This window comes from Falco biarmicus, chromosome 7 (genome assembly GCF_023638135.1).
Source record: "Falco biarmicus isolate bFalBia1 chromosome 7, bFalBia1.pri, whole genome shotgun sequence".
NCBI classification, from domain to species: domain Eukaryota; kingdom Metazoa; phylum Chordata; class Aves; order Falconiformes; family Falconidae; genus Falco; species Falco biarmicus.
In genome coordinates, this window is record NC_079294.1 from 38,424,271 (window position 1) to 38,442,914 (window position 18,644).

Below are 18,644 nucleotides of genomic sequence, written 5' to 3' on the forward strand. Positions count from 1 at the left end.
TGACTTGCCATTAGATCTGTTTTCCTCTTGCCAATGTAATTGAGCCTAGTGTGCTGAGGCTGTTTTACAGGCCGGTGCTCGCTCCATCAGCAGCCTTCAAATTAGGTGATGCAGGGTACTGACCGCACGTACCCCAGGCAGCATCCTTCCCTGCATCCCTGGGCTGCCTCACCACTGCCTGCCTGGCCAGGGAGTGGGGCCAGCGCTGCTGCCTTGGACTCTCCCCCCTCAGTCCTTGTACTTTGCTTTGCTTTTTGGTGGCATTTTGTTTCGGCAAGCTCGAGATAAGGCAGTGGGAGGGAGCGCAGGGCTGACACGGGGTGGTTGTATCCTATAGGACTTGCTTATGGCCCTGCTGAATCACAGTTGAACCACAAAAACCAGGAGCGGCAGCTGAATATTAAATAAAAGATTTGACTTTTATTTAAAATAAAATGTATTTGTACATAGTCTTGAAACCACAGACTACAGGAACACAACACTGGTTATTCCTTGGTGTTAGATAGGGCAGGAGATCCCTCCTCGTCAGCGTTAACGCAGTGCTGTCTTAACGAATGGGGAGGTCCTGGCCCCAGGTATCCATTATCGAGGGTGCTGTGGCGCAGCTCTGAAATCCCATTTAACTTAGATAAAAATTTATGGACTGAAATTGGGGGGGTTGGGGCTTTTTTTGTTTTGTTTCTTGGTTATTCCCCATACTCCTTACAGGCATACTACAGTTAATGCTGATACACCAGATCTATGCAATATTCCAGCTGGCTTGTGAGGCTAGTTAAAAAAACTGTACAATTTTATAAAATTTGTGTTTTTTACATTAGTTACACAAAACCTATACTTCATAGACCTTTACTTCATATTGTAATGAAAAAGTTTGCATATCATAGGCAGAACAGTGACTATGCTGGTGAATACTAAAAGTGTCATAATACAATATGGTGTAAAAATAAAATAAAATTAAAAAAAAGGCAATATAAATGATTATCAAAAGGCAAGTTAACAAATAAACCCAAGATGTAACAGACTAACAGAAGATCATCTTCAAGGCCACACGGAACTATCTTCAAAGTCATGTCAGGCACCTCTAGCAGTCCTGGTGCATGTAGTGTGAAAGGAGAGATGGCAAATCTACTTACGGGTAGGACGACTTCAAAACAGGTCAAATGTACAGGATAAAAAACACAAAAAAAAGAAAGAAAACACTCATGCATTAAACATGATAAATAGACTTCATATAGGTTAAGCCCTGGATGGCTTTACGAGAAGATGGCTTAGAGTTCTCTTAGAAAATTGGCTGGTTTTAAGTCAGTCAAATCTTATCCTGATCTGCCCATCAGATTCTGTATCTAAAGGCCAGCAGCACGATCACCCGGCCCAGATACGGTCTTGTTATAGCAAATTAACAGAAGTGCTCATTAGTGCACACAGATTAACTGGTCTGGTAATGCAAAAATTTTCATGATAAAAAAAAAAAAAAGAAAGATACATTTCAAGCTTTATTAAGCAGCATATTTCAAAGAACAGCTTTTTAAAGTTAAATATTAATATGGCCATGGGGTTTCCTCTTGGTGGACAGTACATGGGACTCAGACCCAACCACTGGTCAGTTTGTAGAACATCTCTTCATCTAAACTTTCATTCTGATCTTTTGCTCGTGTCGACAAGAAGATGTAGCCGCCGATGAACTCGTGAACCACTTTGCAATCCACCTCCGTGCAAATGAAGGATACCCGAACATCGTCTGCAAACTCCACCGTCACCTAGAAGGCAGAAAGATGGGGGTCAGCCTTGTCGGTGCCTTCCCAAAGGAGTTACACTGACGCGCACGCTCCCCTTCTGCCTGCTGCTTCTTTTGTTAACCCAGACGCCTCTTCCATTGCCTAAGCAAAATCCACCATGTCCATGATGACTTGGCCTTGATGATCATCATGGTTCCCTTCCAACTTGAGACATTCTGTAATTCTATGACGCAATGATTATTGTTCACGTGTTCAGATACAGAAATACCTTTTATGGCTCCTAAAATGAATTTTATTTAATTTTCTATTATTTTATTTATTTATTTAAATTATCATTATACCTTTTAATCTCCTGTGACTCAAGAGATAATCAGCCAGTGTGTTTGCACCTCTTGGCAGTGAGCATGTGATGACACCTTTGCTTCAAGAGAAACAGAGACTGGGTGCAGACCTGTCAAGGGCTGGGATTTCTTTCCAGTTTTCCCTGTGAGTGTATGCTGGTCTTGTAAGTTGAATTTTGGCCACAGAAATGTTTTATGGGGGCTGGGAGAGCTCATTTTGGAGTGACTGGATAGACTGACCTTTTATTGATGCCCTCTATTTTTTTGTGCCCCCATCACTGACAGCTCTGTGGGAGGGAAGGGGAATCCCAGCAGCGCGTCTGAGCTGAATAATTGGGATATCGGGGCTTACAACCGGGTCGAAACAAAGACTCCGAGGCAGAGAGGAAGCTGAATAATTTCTCCAGCAACTCTTAATGAGCCACAAACCGCAGGAGAACAGCCCCATGTATCCCTGGCAATTTTAATTAGGTGTTCTGCGGAAAAGGAGCACAAAAAGTTTGTGCATCCAAATATAATGATCGGGTAAAAGCCCATCTCGGAGCCTAGCGAAGTGTCTACTGTTGCTTTTCATTACTGACATGAAAGTCTGAGCTGTACTGCAAATAAAAGGCATTTTAGTATGGGTAAGGCCCAGTACATTTATGTCACTGGTTAGGATCAAGCTTGGGCATCAGTTCTGAAGTTTGATTTTATTTAGCTGCCTTTGAGTGGGTGTTCACAGACCGGAGAAAATCGTTACGCATTAAGTGTGTAACTGGCTTAAAGATTCAAGGGTTTTTTTTCTTCTTTTTAAGGGTCATACTCAGCTCCACCAGCAGTTAGGACAAGCTCCACTAGATCTCTAAGGAGGGTGGAAGAGCAGGGCGGAGAAAATATATTACATTAACACAGCCAAATGGGACACGCTTTAGAAAACAGCGGTGTGAAAACCTGACTTTTTAAAGGTCGACTTTCAAAGTCAACTTAAAAAACCCTGAGAGAGCGCCTGTCTCATGTCACAGGAGTGAGGGAAGCATCCGAGGTGTAAACCAGTGGCTCACCATTTTAATCTCCCAGTTCACATTCCACTGCTTCATGTTGCTGAACCGCCAGGTTTTGACGGCATCACCTGTGCTTGCGTCCATCCGTATCAGCCGGTTGTAGGCGATGCCGATCAGCTCCTCCTTCTTGCCCCCCTGGAACCTGTGACACGGTGAGGGATTAATAAATGCACACCTGCAATACACAGCTACATGTGTTAAAATCAGCAGCTGAGTTAACTCATAAAATCAGCTTTGTAAGTCAATGCAATTAATGCTTTTAATTTCAGTTCAAGTTCCACAGCTAAGGATGCGCCGCACAGTTAACGTACTCCACGTATTTATCCATGACATTCCTCCTGTTCTGCCCAGCAGACCCACAGACCTTGCAATGAAATGCGTGATGCCGAACTCCGGCAGCGACTGCCAGGCTTGAATAAACCGCATCTTGGCCTCGATGAGACTCATTTGAGCGACGTTCTGGTGGGCTTCCAGGATGCGCGCTGTGATCTGCGGGCGGCGAGACACACCAGCTTTAGGCAAGGGGGTTCATCAGTGGCATCTCGACTATCACGCAAATGGGTAATGACTTGGGAGGCATTTGGGAGCCAGCACGGTTACAAACAGCACAGATAATCGGTAATTTCTACCCTGAGATCTTATTTTAGCTAGGACCGCTCAAAGCCTGCAACCACGGGTGATAAACGTGGTGCTGCTTTTGTTCGTCTCTCCAGATATATGGATCTGAGCTGTCTGGAAGCAGAGCTGCTCAGGCTCGGTTAGTTTAAGATGCAGGTTGTGAGCGAACGGCCGGGCAGATTTCTGGTGTAGGGTTTCCAGTTTTGCAGCATAAATCACTGGGGGACCATTATAAAAACCAAACAGGGCCCAAGTTTCTCAGGAAGGGCATAGATTTTGTTAGTCTTTTCATTACTGCTCTCCAAACCAAAGGGGTTCTAGACTATTTTAATTTTTATCTTAAATTTATCTTAATTTTATTGTTGCCGTCACTTACCAAGTCTCTTACATAGCCTGGCTGTAGATGGCAAGGCGAAAAAAAAAAAAAAAAGAAAAGGAGGCAGAAAGAAAAAAAAGCAATCAGAAATATGGCAATAAAGCAAAGAAAAAGTGTAAATTAACTGCAAACCAAAGTTCAAGCAAAAAACCACATGCACAATTTCTTAGGCGGAGAAGCAGCCAAAGTGAATGTCAGGATGGAGAGGGGACACGCGAGCAGAGATGCATCGCTCGTGCCAGCCCTGCCTGAGCACCGGCGCGGTCCTGGCTGGCTGGCACTGTGTAGACATGGTTTTGGTCCTGAGATGGTTTTAGTCCTGCTGGTGGATGAAGGGGAGGGTGAAGCTGCCAGCTCAGGGGAGAATTCACATCCTCACGCTCCTCCCCATGCCTCTGCACAAACTCAAGCCAGCTTACTTGCAGAGGAAGCTCAATGCGAAGCTCAGCAGCTCGCTACGGGCTGTTTAGCTCAATAGTTCCTTTTATCTGAGATATACAGAGAAATGATGAAGATGCTGCTTGGGGTTACAAGTGGCTGGAGCACAGCATCAGCTGGGCTTCCTGGGGACGCATCTGTCCTTGCAAACCGGCTGGATGCTGCTCTGCCGCTGAACCCCAGCAATGCACTGGAGAGCTGTGAATATTCTTACTTTGTGTTGGGTAGGTTTTTTTTGGTGCTCCCCAAACCCAACCTGCCAACCCTATGCTGCTGCAAGGGCACGTGGAGACAAACATCACCCAGGTAGATCGGGGGCTGCTATAGGACCAAACGCCTCTATAAATCCTCTGGCAAGGCCCATTTTGGCACCATTTGTAGGCTGCATGACCTCTTCCTCCTCCTCCTCCTCCTTCCCCCGTGCTGGGGCGCCAAGGGACCCTCATGGCTGAATTCCTTACATTCCCGCAGCCTCCATCCCTCCGTCCCTCCCAGCTGTGCCAGCACTTGTGCGGCCGGCAAACATCCTCCGCTGCTGCAAGCTCTGGCTCTGGCCATAAAGGAAAAGCCTAAATCCGCTGTTTAGCCGATGTCTACAGGGGACACGACGTTTGCATCATGGCTTGGAGTGGGGCTCGGGCTCGGGCTCGTGCCTGTCCCCGCACTTTGACGGAGGTTATTTTTATAAGGAGGATACCTGCACGATAAGCAAGTTCTGCAAGCTAATATTTTTCCAGGTGCCTCCATTTTACTGAGTTCAAGCCTAGAAGGTATTATATATGCTAAAATGGTGTATTTATGCAGCGTTTCCTCCATCCAAGTGGATATAAAGGCTTATTCAGAAGAACAATAAGGGCTATATAAAATATAACTCCACTGCCAGGAAATCATCATGCTGTGCCAATAAAAAGTTATATTTTTCCTGCTTCTCTGACTTGCAGCCTTCTTCTGGGTTTGGAGAAATCGTATCTAGCCACAGCCAGCCAGGCTGTGAAGCTACAGCTGAACGATTAAGTCACCAAAAGGCCACAGAGCAATGCCTTACTTATTTTTGCTGCTGTCCTGACATATAATGTCTTTCAGAAAGTCATGCATTCATTTCCAGCGCAGAACAGTTCAGCCCTGTCATGCACGGATCGAATGTAGTGTGGAGTTCAAGCACAAGTCACAGCAACTCAAAATGAAGCAATGTTTCAAGGACTGGCATTTGGAAGTAGTGGAAAAGCAAAGAGGGAAATATGCAAACCGCATTACAGCCAAGTCTGGATAAAGCACTGCAAGGAACTGCAACTCCGCTCATCCTGAGGATTTCTGCACGGACTCTGTGCAAGGGAATGGGTTTTAGTCCCAGCACCGGGGACTGATTCCATCTCATTGCTGCTACGTCTGTGCAGGGAGGTATGGGGGCAGCTGACCCATACTTTGCTGCACCATCACTCGGTATCAGCAGGGGGAAAAAACATTCCCAAAATGTATTTCAAATAAACGTAACTAAAATTTAAATGCATTTAAAATAAACGGTTCCCCGCTGCCGAGGCTGTGTACGTGCACCGTCGCATAACATGTGGCATAATGAAGATCGTGGGTGTCATCCCCAGGTGCTGGATCGAAACCACGTATTTCAGTCGGCATCTCATTTTAGTAACCGTGTGCATTCAATTAAGTGACGACATCCAAAACATGTAGTGTTAAAGTCTGGCTACCACCGAAAGGGGTGTATGGTCAGCCTGGTCCACACCAACACCAACACCGCTCCGGGAGAGTGGGCCAGCACATACCTGCTTGTTCTTGTACTTCTTCAGGTAGCGAGGAGAAACCAGACACTCGGGATTAATGTCAGTGTTGATTTGTTCTGGGATCACCTGCGGGTCTGGGTTCAAATGCTGCATTTTCAGGAAGGAGAGGATGTTCTGCACCTCCATGCCGTAGGAGCTGTCTGCCATCGTCTTGCCCTTCGAGGCCAGGCGGCAGGCGGCCATCCAGCTGGCGTACTGCGTCTCCTGCCCCCCAAAACACAGACCCGTGCCCATTAGAGCGGTGGGACTACCATCTACTCCCCCCAGTAAAACTCCAGGGAGTCTTTATTTCCCTTCCATCCTCAGGAGACTCGAGCACACACAAAGATGGGCAGAATCCCAGCCAACGTGTAGGCTACGACCATGGGACAAAGCCAAGGAAAAGCAGGGGCTGGTTTTCTCCTCCAAATTTGCACATGTGCTCACATGCAATGCTGAACGTTGAGATGAGACGCATGTGAGTGCATCTGCTCATTTTTTTTACTCGACACCAGCTACACGGCACATCCGAGCATGAGCTGATGGTGGGCAAAGGGCAAAGAGATGGCCAGTCCAATAAACTTACGTTATCGCAGCGAAGCCAGATTTCATTCATTCCCTCCGCCACCGGAATCAGAAGTTTGATGTTAAACTTCTGACCAGAGATGTTCACATCAGGGGTAACTTCACAGCCTGCAATGAGGGAGCCAGTGCTTAACAAGGCTGTGAACAGCTATGCTTTAAAAAAGAGGTAAAAACCAGTGCTTAACAAGGCTGTGAACAACTATGCTTTAAAAAAGAGGTAAAAACCAAAAAAAAAAAAAAAAAAAAAATGAAGAGAAGAAAAAGCAACGCTCTCCAACTAAAGGGTCTCCGATGGCATCTCAGGGCTGCAAAAGTTTCACACCACATCTCTGATGGCATGAACACTCTACACAGCAGGGAGAACAACCGTGTCAGATGTCTCTTTTTCCAAGAGACAGGAAAAAAGGGGGGGAAAAGCAAGACCTGATCTGAAAGCGATGAAGCCAAAGCTAACACGTGCTCGCAGAATTCATCTCATAGTTCCTGCGTGGCCTCGTGAACGGACCTGATGGCTGGCAAACACCCTGTGTCCCTGAAATTTTCATGAAGGGGTAGGAAAAGGTGGCTAGACAGGTGCTGAAACCCCTACACATTATTATGGCTGAGTGCGTAGCTGCTGCAATCAGTGGCGAGGTGTGAGCATCCCACTTTAGGTGTTGAACTAAGAGAACTGCAGAGAACTACAAGCGGTTGTATAAACACTGGGGAGTGATGAACGGAACAGCCAAGTTAGCCGGGGCGCTGCTTCAATGCCGCCTCCAAGAATTTTTAAACGTGCTGTCACAGCAGATATTTCAAAAGTTCCCAAAAAGGTCCTGCGGGCCGGGCTTCGCTCTGACTGCAGCTCGAGGTCGCTTGGCATCACATCTGCTCCTGCCTCCACAGGGCAAAAAATGAGCTCTCTGCAGTTTGGTGGCTGCCGGAACAGGAATGTTTAACTTGACATCTGAAAAGCCACCGACCGTAGCAGTGCAAGGCTCACAGGGAGCACTTCAGTGAGGCTGCTCACAACCAGCACCGGGGAAAGGAGGAAAAAAATTTAACAGCAGCGGAGGAACAGAATGGTCTGTTCTCTCCAGCTCAAATTTATTCTCTGCTGAGGGAGTTAGTTCAGTTCTTTTGGACAGCCACAACAAAAAGCAGAAGGGCAAGTTGTCTCCCCACACTATTGGGGAGCTGGTGGCACTTCCCCTGGGGGTCACACATATCCCATACTCACTTTCTAGAAGGCTAAGTATATCCCATGCTATCAAACCCCCTCATCCTTGCTCCTTTAAACTTATTTACCCAACCCTAGGATAGCACGCCAAGATAAAAGTAGTGGGAGAACAAGATGCGAGAGAAGCAGCCTGCTACTGGAATAAAATGCAACAGGGCTTCCGCTTAACTTACCTCTCAGGTTCATCTGGTGTGCAGGAGTCCCGTTGGATTCCTCTTTGCTTTTATAGCAGGAGATAGAGGTATCTTTGAAGGTGCACCAATATGGCTTGTAGCCTTTCAATGTCAGCTTCTTGGGCCTGCCAGACAGGTTGAGGGACATGACATTTGGTTTAAGCTCCTAAACCAAGCTGCTGCACCGGGAAACTTGTTTCACCCTTGAAAATCTGGTGTCAGCAGCTTGGATTTTGCTTGCCCCTGGGATAGTCCTTGCCTGGGACCTCAGCCACCACTCGCCATCCCTTCGCTACAACGTTGGGTCAAGAAATTGAGCTACAATTGCAAGTCTGGACTCTTCAGTCCCATGGAGGTCCCACTAATTTGGGACAAGGTGGGAGGAGCTGGAGAACTGTATTACAAAAATACACATGCCCATCAACCGCTGCAAAATATGCCTCTTTGCTCGCCACATTAAACTGGAACCACTTTGCTCAAGCTCTGAAAGGAAGCGGTACTTCTAAAAGACTTGTCAGTCAAGCACATGCATGAATACACTTGTTGTTTTCTTCTTAAATACTCCATTTCACATCAGAAAAGGTTCAGTTCTTTTCTATGGAAAACATGGATTTTGCTTGACTCTGCGGAGAGCTGACGGCCCTGCAAGCCCGCAGCAAAGCAAAGCGACCACCTGGCATGGTGGTACCCTGAGCCCGCTTAGCCCACCACAAGCCCAGGACCTTTGTAGAGCTGCATGTTTCCGAATTTCTTTATCCCCCCTAATTTCTAAACCTTATTTGAAGGCTGTGCAGCCTCTCACTGCAATGCATTTCTCACGTCTCCATCCCAGAAACAGCTGCTGAACCCTCATCTATAGAAATCAAATACGTGATGGCCCCAGTTGCTGGTCTGGGAGACTCTGCACTTTCACTTTCAAGCAAAAGCATGCTGGGGGCTGCTCTGGGTGCATGGGTCTGGAGGAAACGGGAGGTGGGGGAGAAACAGCATCTGCCTGAACCTCGCTGTTCCCACACCTGAAGGGCATCTGAGGCTGGGACATCTGCTGCCTCCTCCTCCTGCCTTTCCTGATTTTCCTCTTCCTAAAGCCCTGACACACACAGTTGTGCCCTGTGCAACCTTTACAACCACAATCTCCTTTGAAAGCTGCCTCCCACAACAGAAGTCACCAACCTACAGCGAAGTCATCCTACACATGCAGGTTTCCCCATCCTTCACTAAAGATGCTTTACTACATCTTTACTGTCCTGAGCTTTTTTGAGGGCTCCTTTAAACTGCAAAGTGCTGTGCAGCACTTTGGCTGGCACAGGCGGTAACCTGGCTGGCAGGGGAGAGAGAAACATCCCAAGTCTCTACAGCAAAACCAAGCACTTATAGGGACATATATATAGGACTTACATATACGGCATACTTGGGACATATATTGCAGCTCCTCCCCAACCGAAGTGTGACAAGAGGCACGTCCAAAGCTGAGCCAGATACTAACTGCGCCATTTACACTGGGCTTCTGGCACTAAAATACCTCCTGGCCCTCCATTTTAGGAACAAATGGCAATTCTGTGCTTCTCTGCCGTGGCAGAACGGCCTCAAATCCCAACCCCAGGGTTTGGGGCTTGCGCCAGGTGAGGAACCAGCAGCTTCTTGCTGCTCCATCTCCTGCCCCACCAACTGGTGCTCCAATTTGCAAGCCATTAGCTCCCCAAGTCCTGCCAAATAAGCACATCAAAGGAAAGAGCAAGTCTTTTGTTTGTTTGCTTGTTCAAGGGGGGAAAAAATACCCACTCAGATGCAGGGCACAAGCTGCAGCCCTGAAACTCTGCCCCAGTTAAGACAGACCGCAAGCCCAGACCCACACGGAGACCTTATTAATTAGCCTTCAGAGAGGGAGAGTTTTTCAGAACAGAAGTGCTAGGTTCTGGCTCCAGAACCAAACAATAAAATAAAGGCTTGTTCCAGAGCTATTTCTCTGCCTACAGCTTTTCTTCTATATCCTATAGCTATGCTGTGAAATCTCATTATTTCCAGTTTCCAGAACTTTCACCGTAACCCTTGCCGCAGCAGGCAATAAATTGCAAAAGACCGTTGTGGCTGCCAAACTGTTACTCAAAGTCCAGACGCTGCTGTTCCCAGTTTCCACATACACTGTCCAAGTCCAAGCAAAATTAAAAAAACACCTAAATCCTGAGTGAGCTGGAAGAGGAGCGGAGTCAGCTTAACCTGCTCCTTTTGGCAAGGAGAGGGCAGTTAGACTGGGATCCCGGCTGCTTAGAATTCATCTGGCCTCTTGCAAACCAGCAGAAGTATTTGAGCGAGGTTTCTAAGTTTCAGTCCTAATTTTAGGATGGCTTGATTATCTCCTGAGCATTAACCATGTCAGAGAAATATCCCAGCACATGCTGCTGGCTACGGGATGCAGCAAGCTCTCCTGGAGGGATGCGTACCTGCTAGGGCAGCAATGGTGGGAAAACATCCTGGGTTTTATATCTAAGAACCAATCAACTTCAGTATCAAATATTTCGAACAGTGTGAAATTCTTAGTGACTGTGCTACAGGATAAAGAAGGAAAATGTTTTAATAGTAAAAGAGCACAGATGCTGAGCTGTGGTATTACGCAGCTGCTGCTGGGTGGCTTTTCACACAAGGTAACATAGAGGTGCGCAGCAAGATCTTAAGGCCAGGGGATTAAAAAAAAAAAAAAAGGATATTAGGCGGTAGGACTATTAATTATTCACAGACATTACCAGTTTCACAAGCACCTCTTCTCATCAGCACTTACTTGAAGACTTTAATGTAGTCGGCAAGCTCTGGGATGGAAGTGATGTCACCCTGAAAAGTAAAGATTATCCCGTTGACCCGCCAGCCCGAGCAAGCGGAGCCCGGTGGTGGGGCCAGGAGGGGTGCGATGCTGCACGGGGCAGGAAGCTGGTGGCAGCTTCACCGGCCAACACTGGGGCTCAGGGGTCACGCAAATGCTTCTGAGAAAGCCTCATCCACTTCAGGGGAGAAGCAAGCAAAGAAAAAAAATCTATGGCACAGAAGTGCTGTTAGGAAACCAGAGGACAGGGTTTTAGTTTTCTTTCAGGAATTGCTGCTGCCGCCGGAGCCAATTCCCACCCGTGAGGTCACCGGCGGTCACACCGGCTCGTGTTCACACAGGGATTTTTCTCCTCCCTTAGTTATTAGGTTATGTTCCAAACAAAAGGAAAAGATGCTGCTCTGCACCTCCCTGCAGGACTGGGGAAGGGCTTTCTGACGGTCTAGAAAGGTTTTTCTCCCCCAGCGTTTTTCACATTGAGTTTATCTTCATGCTCTGCATGAGGAAGATATACAGGGTGGTACTCGCAATACCCGCGAGCTCGAATTGAAGGGTTTTTGAAGGACAGAAAAAGCAAAAACTGCTTCAATAGCTTCCAGTAGCAAGACAGTTTACTTTCCGTCTGCAATGAGCAATGCTGTTTATAGATACCACGGGGAAAAAAATGCAGAATCTAAACAAACAATCCAGTAATTGCCCATTATCCATATTCAATTACTCGAATGCATCTGGAAATGGCTAGTGTTAGCAACCCCTATGGAAAAGGATGGAGTTTTTTTGATGAATCATTGTTGTCTTCACTCCTATCTGGCAGGGACTGTTCCTTAGTACTGTGTTTCAAATCTGGTTTTGCAAAGATATTATAAAAGATCCCTTGGTGATAAAAGCTTGTCATCGTTTCTGTCACACCAAAGCAGTGCTGCTCTCCCTGTGGCGCCTGGTTAATACTGTAAACTTCTGCCGTTATTAATGCTAGTAAAGCAGGCTAAGTATGGATGTTAACTTCAAAAAGACCCTTCATAAACGCCTAAAAAAATTACATGAAGTGCAAGACTGGAAAATTTCAGGGATTTTAGGGTTTGAAAGAACTTAAAATGAAACTCAGAGATGGTATAAATGTGAAAAATGCCTGGAAAAGCTGTGCTGTGCCAAGTCTGACTGGACCTTGTGGTTTTTCTGCAGCTTAGTTCTTGGACTTTACATTTTTAAAGATGGAAAACCAGTGTTAAAACAGCATATCAGAAAAAAAACCCTGAAATCCTCTGAAATTCAGTCATAGCCCACTCCAGGCTAAAATCCAGTCTAATAAAAATAGGGTTCCATAAGCATAAGTTATTTCTGAAAATCACAGCAGCTGTTTAGGTGCTGTAAAAGTTTGCCATGAATTAAAAACAGTGGAAGAGAAACCTCAGCATGAAGAACTCCATGTTTTGGAAAGTCAGTAGCGAGAACAGAGTCAAAATTAATTTTAATTTAGGTTCCCATTATCTCACCAGGAAGGTGGCTTGGTGCCGGGGGGGAGGGTGAGTTCAGTAAGATCCTGGCTCCTCCAGGACTTCTCCAGCACCATTTGGTGTTATGGTCTCAGCAGGAAAAAAAGCAATATTGCACTTGACCTCTGCAACAACGCAGAGCTGGGTATGTAGGACTGGCTGAGCAATCCCTGCTAAATTAACTGCAAACCCCCCAAAAACAGAAGGCAGTCTTACAGCTTAAATGAAGCCTGCGGTTCAATACGTCCATGTGCTCAAAGAGGTTTTATGCTGTTCTGGGCTCAGAGCAGAGCTCCAGCTTGGTGCTGGCCCCATGCTGGACACTGCCCGGGGTTCCCTCCCACCCAAACTACCTTTTGGTATTTTTAAAAAATACTATTTTAAAGAAAATATTATTGGGGTCTATGTTTTGTGTTGCTTCACTGGGTTGTGGAACTTCCTCATGCTGTGAAAGCAGAAACAGAAACAAGGGGAGAGGAAGGAAATAAAAAAGGTTGGATGCCTGGGAAAACTCCCAGCTTGGGATGATTATTCCTGCCTTGTGTGAGGTGGGGAGGGGACGTGCAAGCTGCCCTGCCACTACACGCTTGCAGCCCTTACCAGGATTGTCGATGTTTTGCCACCTTCCAAAGTAATTTCCAGATCCGAGAGTGCAGCATCCACCTCATCCACCTCCTTGTCGCTGTTGTTCAGGTGGTTTTCCGAGGACATGATGGACAGCTTATTGATGTGGTACTGAAATGCAAAGCACAGCACTTCACCAGGATGCTCCAGTGATCTGCTGGCTGCTGTGGGCTCATCACAACACAGCCACCACGCTTGGGAAGCAGAGAGTGGAAAAACAGAGCCGTATCCTCTGCGGGAGCAGAGGTTAGCGAGCACTGAGACCTACACGCAGTTGAGACAGGAATGACCAGCTTGGCTGTTTTCAGTCCAAGGAGTCAGTGGTACGAACCCTGAAGGACTGCTCTGGACCTCACGGGGCAGAGCAACTCTTTTCACAGCATCACATACTGGCTGAGGTTGGAAGGGACCTCTGCAAGTCATCTGGTCCTACCCTCTGTGCAAGCAGGGTCACCTAAAGCTGTTGTCCAGGACAGCGTCCAGTTGCCTTGGGTATCTCCAAGGATGGAGACTCCACAACCTCTCTGGGCAACCTATGCCAGTGCTCGGTCACCCTCACAGTAAAAAAATGTTTCCTGATGTTCAGAGGGAACCTCCTGTGTTTCAGTTTGTGCCCATTGCCTCTGGTCCTGGCACTGGGCACCACTGAGAACAGCCTGGCTGCAGCTCCTTTCCAGCCTCCCACCAGGCATTTACATACATTAGTAACATCCCCCTGAACCCTGTCTTCTCCAAGCTGAACAGTCCCAGCTCCCTCAGCCTTTCCACATAGGCAAGGTGCTTCAGGACCTTCATCATCCTTGTGGCCCTCCCCTGGCCTTTCTCCAGTGTGTCCCTGTCTCCCTTGCACTGAGGAGCCCAGAACTGGATGCAGCACTCCAGGTGTGGCCCCACCAGTGCTGAGCAGAGGGGAAGGATCCCCTCCCTCGACCTGCTGGTAATGCTTTGCCCAGTGCAGCCCAGGATACCATTCAACCTTCTTTCCTCCAGGGGCACCTTGCTGGCTGATGTTCAACTTGGTGTTCACCAGCAACCCCAGGTCCTTTTCTGCCAAGCTGCTTCCCAGCTGGGAGGCCCCCAGAATATACTGGTGCTGGGGTTGTTCCTCTCCAGGGCCAGGACTTTGCAGTTCCCCTTGTTGAACTCCACGAGGTTCGTGTTGGCCCATTTCTCCAGCCTGCCGAAGTCCCTCTGGATGGCAGCACGACCCTCTGGTGTTATCAGCCACTCCTCTCAATTTGGGAGGATCCATTGCATCTTTTACCCCAAGAAAACCAAAACATCCATAAAATCTCACACAAAGGACCACATCCAACCCACTCTGGACTACTTGGAGAGTCTTCATATTTCTGTTTTCACTCTTATTTTTCCTAGGAAGGGCTCTAGGAGCAGACAGCCCTCCTCTTCATGGGGATATTTCTGCCTCCTACAGCAACAAGGCATGCCAGACCACACGTAGCAAATGGCCTGCCATCCATCTTACAGATGTCAATAGCAGGTGTAGTATTTATGCCAAATCACACCAAGTATTTCACAAAACAGATAAATAAATAGTTTTGGGAAACCCACAGACTACCACCAGCTGTCTGGGGGGCAGCGTGCCAGAAACACATAGTTCAGTAACCTAGTGTACTTACTGGGGATTTTTAAGAAGGGCAAAACTAAAAGTTAAGATAGACATAAACATGTTTGGTAAAAGAAGGTCAAGTTCCTTTTCATGAGAAGTAATCAGCAGCAAATATTTAAATTACCTAATAAGCTCCAGTGAGTATCAGGAGATGGGAAATGATCTGACCTCTACCAGCATGGGAAATCCAAGCTCCCACCAAAGACAAAGACCAGTTACAGCAGTTTTCCCTTATTGTGTTAATCAACATTCATCAACAGAGAGGTCTGCAAAGCTACAAAATCAAGTTTAACCAAAACTGTAAGTGTCTTGGGCTGCCTCCTACCTGCAGCGCCGCAAACATCATCATTTCTTCCTCCGTGCACTCAATCTCCTCCAGCAGAATAGCCCATTTGGACTGCTCGTACAGCTGGTTGATCCTGATCGCGTCATACTACAGCACAGTGCAAAAACACAGACTGGTTGTAAAATGTATGAGCTCAGTTCAAGACGCACCACTACGTGTTTCATTTCAACACAACACTTCAATCTGAGACTGAAAAGCCTCTGCCACCGAAGCAGAGTGGCTCTAAGCAACCCTCTAGTGATACCTAAGCATTAGCGAACTGGTACATGGGAGCACGTAAACCTGGGTTTGATGCCTGCATGACCAATTTTCAAAGCAGTGGAGGATTTACCAACACAAAAGCACATTAGAGATAAAGGCATCATTCGCTCAATGCCTTTGCCTGCAAGATGCAAGTAAAAAACCAACAGCTCTGTACCTTTGGATTCAGGTCAAAAAAGCTGTAGTACTTGAACCGGAGCAGCAAAGCCTCATTTTCTTTCACCTCCTGCTCCATAAGAGATCGGGACGAATCCAGCCACCTGTAAATTATCAACATGGGATAACACACACAAAAAACTCTGGTGCAGTTGTGATGCTTTCAAGAATGCAACTTAAAACCACATATTGGGGGAAAAAAAAAAAAACCAAACAAAAAAGGAAGAAAAGAGCAGAAGACAAAATCCTTAACTCACCCTTGGTTGATTTTGGCTTTATCGAGCAGTGCCTGTGGCTTGTACATTTTTGCTAAGGACTCTGGGGAGGTGACGGGCTGGCTCACGGCCAGGATGCCCGGGTTGCCCTCCGACAAGGCACTGTCACCAAACCAGGCTGAAGTGGGTGACAGGGGACTGCCGTCGTGAGCGTCATAGGTCGGTGTCATCGTTTTGCTATACAGTCCTGGGCTTGAATATATGTTTCCTACCGGTAAGAGGAATAGAAGCTCGGAGTTAGCTCAGGGCCAAGCCCTGCCTGCTCCCAACCAAGCCAACTCAGAGGCACAAACCTGAAGCCAGCAGATGAAAAAACTTCCCTTTTTTTACCATTTTTTTTTCCACAATGGGAAAACGCTGTGCTGCTTGTTTTCCCATGAAAAGCTGTCCCTCTCTCTCGGCTCTTCTCCGAGAGCAAAACTAATGGAAAACTCATCCTAGCCCAAATTCATGGGAAAAGGCGCAGCTCTCCCACGCCAGGAAACTCCTTCCCCCTGTGTTTCTGTGGCACCTGGGACATGAACAGCCCCCAACTTACCGGTATTACCTGTTGCTTAAAGATTTTGGAAGTCAAAAGTTTTAGAGGAGCAGGAAAATAAACTAAGGGCGCAGCCAAAGAGACCAGAGGCAGAGCGCAAAAGTCCTACTGAGGTGGAGCTCACCTTTGACGGGGCCGATGTAAAGAATATCGGTGCCTATAGAGAGGGAAAGAAAGGAGGGAAGTGAGAAGGCGAGAGAAAGTCACTTGGAGAGAAGGAAAGGACAGAAGCCGAAAATGGGCATTTTCAGAAGAGGGCAGAATAGCACAGGTAAGGTTTAACCACCCAAACTGAGTGTGTGCAGCAGCGCTGGTGGACTCGGCAGGCAAAGCAACCAAAGTGACTCCACGTTATTTTATTCACGTTACAAGAAACAGCTGGGCACGGAAACACGGCATTTCACGGATGGAAAAGCTTGCTGAGACGGCCAAACAAATTTGGTATTAATATGCTGAGCAAGTGGTGCGATTTGGTGCAAAACTGATCCCAAAGCCCACATTACTCCCAGGCCTTTTAAAGCTTTACAGTTCATACAGACTCAAAGCAGACCAAAAAAAACCCTTCTTAAAATTACAAATTTGAAGAGAAGAAAGCGGATCCAGCTTGGTACCTCATCCTCCAAAATAGCTGAGAGCTAAATAGTCCCTATTCATCTCACAGGAGTATTGGTTTTTAAGTTAAGAATATAAAATCCAGATTTTCAAAATAAGGGAGGTTCCACGATTGTATCCTAATGTCAGTAATTCCACTGCATGTGGATATCAGCATCACTTGCTGGGCATAAATCTGCACACCAGTACCTAGAAGGACCACTAATGAACTGGCTTTTTGGGAAAGATCTGTGTCCTTTTAAAATCACAAGCCTACTCAGATGTGCAAATCGATGCTCTTCCACTCTACCTCCAAAAACACTACTGAGGGTGTCAAAGGCGGCATGTGGCAGGGTTGAGATGCCACAAGCAAGGTCTTCTGTGCCACCTCATGCTGCTGCCCTGAACCACCTCGGGCCACCCTCCACCTCCTCACTCGAAATGATCCCTCCTCTCTGAGTGAGCAAGACATGATAGAACGCTGAGCTAAGACATCTGGAAAAGTCTAAGACCAAACCAACAGAAAAACCTCTCCAAACTGTCAGTTTTTGCAATGGGTATCTCAAGGAGCAGTAAGAATGGTTTGAATCAGTGGCATGTCAATGACAGCCAACATCTGGGTTAGGAAACTTAATACAGAAACATGATTCTAAACTGCCTGACAGAATGGAAAATACAACTGAAAACCATCCGTCACCATTGAACAAGAAAACCACTAGGATGCTTTTAATGCTCATGCTAGTTTTGCCAGCATCCCGGTTTGTATTAATGACCTGGGGGACCAGTAAGCACTGTGTGTACCTGCCTTCAGGACAAACCCAGCAAACCAGGCATGAGCAAAAAAGCAGCAGAAATGGTCAAGGGATGGAGATATCCACCTTCAAGCTTCACACTTGCAAGGAGAAGGCCAGAGGCAACTTGCCAGGTACTTACACCAGGTACTTATACTTTGGGAGTTGAACTTGGTGATCCTTATGGTCCCTTCCAACCTGAGATATTCTACAATACTATGATTATAAAGGTGGCAGAAACGTGCTCTCCCCACAGACCACTGTAATGCTAGAACAGAGCAGTCTAACAAGAACCAGCAATACAGCACCAGCACCATCCGTAACCTGCATCCCGAGAGATGCTCTTGCTTCCTCCCCATCTGCCCTTGCAGTGTGCCAGCCTCCACCTTCACGTGGCTCAAGCAGACAGGGCTGAGCATTAACTGGGCCATCAGAAGAAAACCCCACTTCTTGCCCCAAATCGGGCAGATTTTCCCATGGACGTCTCCCCACATTCCTCCGTTCAGGTGTCTACTCCAGAGGAGCAAAGCTTCCCCTCGGATGTTCTCCTCATGACCTTCTCCAAACATCTGAAACATCTCAGAAGAAGCTTCCCTTAAAGAATATGCCTGAGGGCAGGCAATGTCATGGAAAGTTCCAGGTGAAATAGCTGTAAGTTTGGCAAACTTATAAACAAGTGAATACAGGTCTTCTAATGGAAAGTGTTGGGCAACATGTACTGTGGGTGTATTGACAGCTCTGCCTACAGTGATTTAAATGGTTTCATTGCCAGGTACAGGGAGCTCGGTGACAAAACATGCCCATCACATCTTCATGCACTGAA

The 18,644-nt window shown here is 46.9% G+C and overlaps 1 protein-coding gene across 4 annotated transcripts in view; it reads right to left on the minus strand.

Moving 5' to 3' along the window:
- Window positions 1-400: 400 nt before the first annotated feature.
- FERMT2 (FERM domain containing kindlin 2) overlaps window positions 401-18,644 on the minus strand; it is a 51,981-nt gene continuing 33,737 nt past the window's right edge. Inside the window, exons 4-16 of one of the 4 annotated variants that reach the window (XM_056346342.1) lie at window positions 16,564-16,596; window positions 15,884-16,109; window positions 15,628-15,730; window positions 15,189-15,296; window positions 13,213-13,347; window positions 11,081-11,130; window positions 8,305-8,429; window positions 6,914-7,020; window positions 6,331-6,552; window positions 4,115-4,135; window positions 3,485-3,609; window positions 3,121-3,262; window positions 401-1,757 (exon numbers count right to left, since the gene is read on the minus strand). In XM_056346342.1, coding sequence (XP_056202317.1) covers window positions 1,584-1,757; window positions 3,121-3,262; window positions 3,485-3,609; window positions 4,115-4,135; window positions 6,331-6,552; window positions 6,914-7,020; window positions 8,305-8,429; window positions 11,081-11,130; window positions 13,213-13,347; window positions 15,189-15,296; window positions 15,628-15,730; window positions 15,884-16,109; window positions 16,564-16,596 — 1,571 coding nt within the window. In that variant the 3' untranslated portion in view covers window positions 401-1,583. The remainder of the gene's footprint in view (window positions 1,758-3,120; window positions 3,263-3,484; window positions 3,610-4,114; window positions 4,136-6,330; window positions 6,553-6,913; window positions 7,021-8,304; window positions 8,430-11,080; window positions 11,131-13,212; window positions 13,348-15,188; window positions 15,297-15,627; window positions 15,731-15,883; window positions 16,110-16,563; window positions 16,597-18,644) is intronic. The other 3 variants (XM_056346344.1, XM_056346343.1, XM_056346345.1) reach the window with 3 other exon arrangements.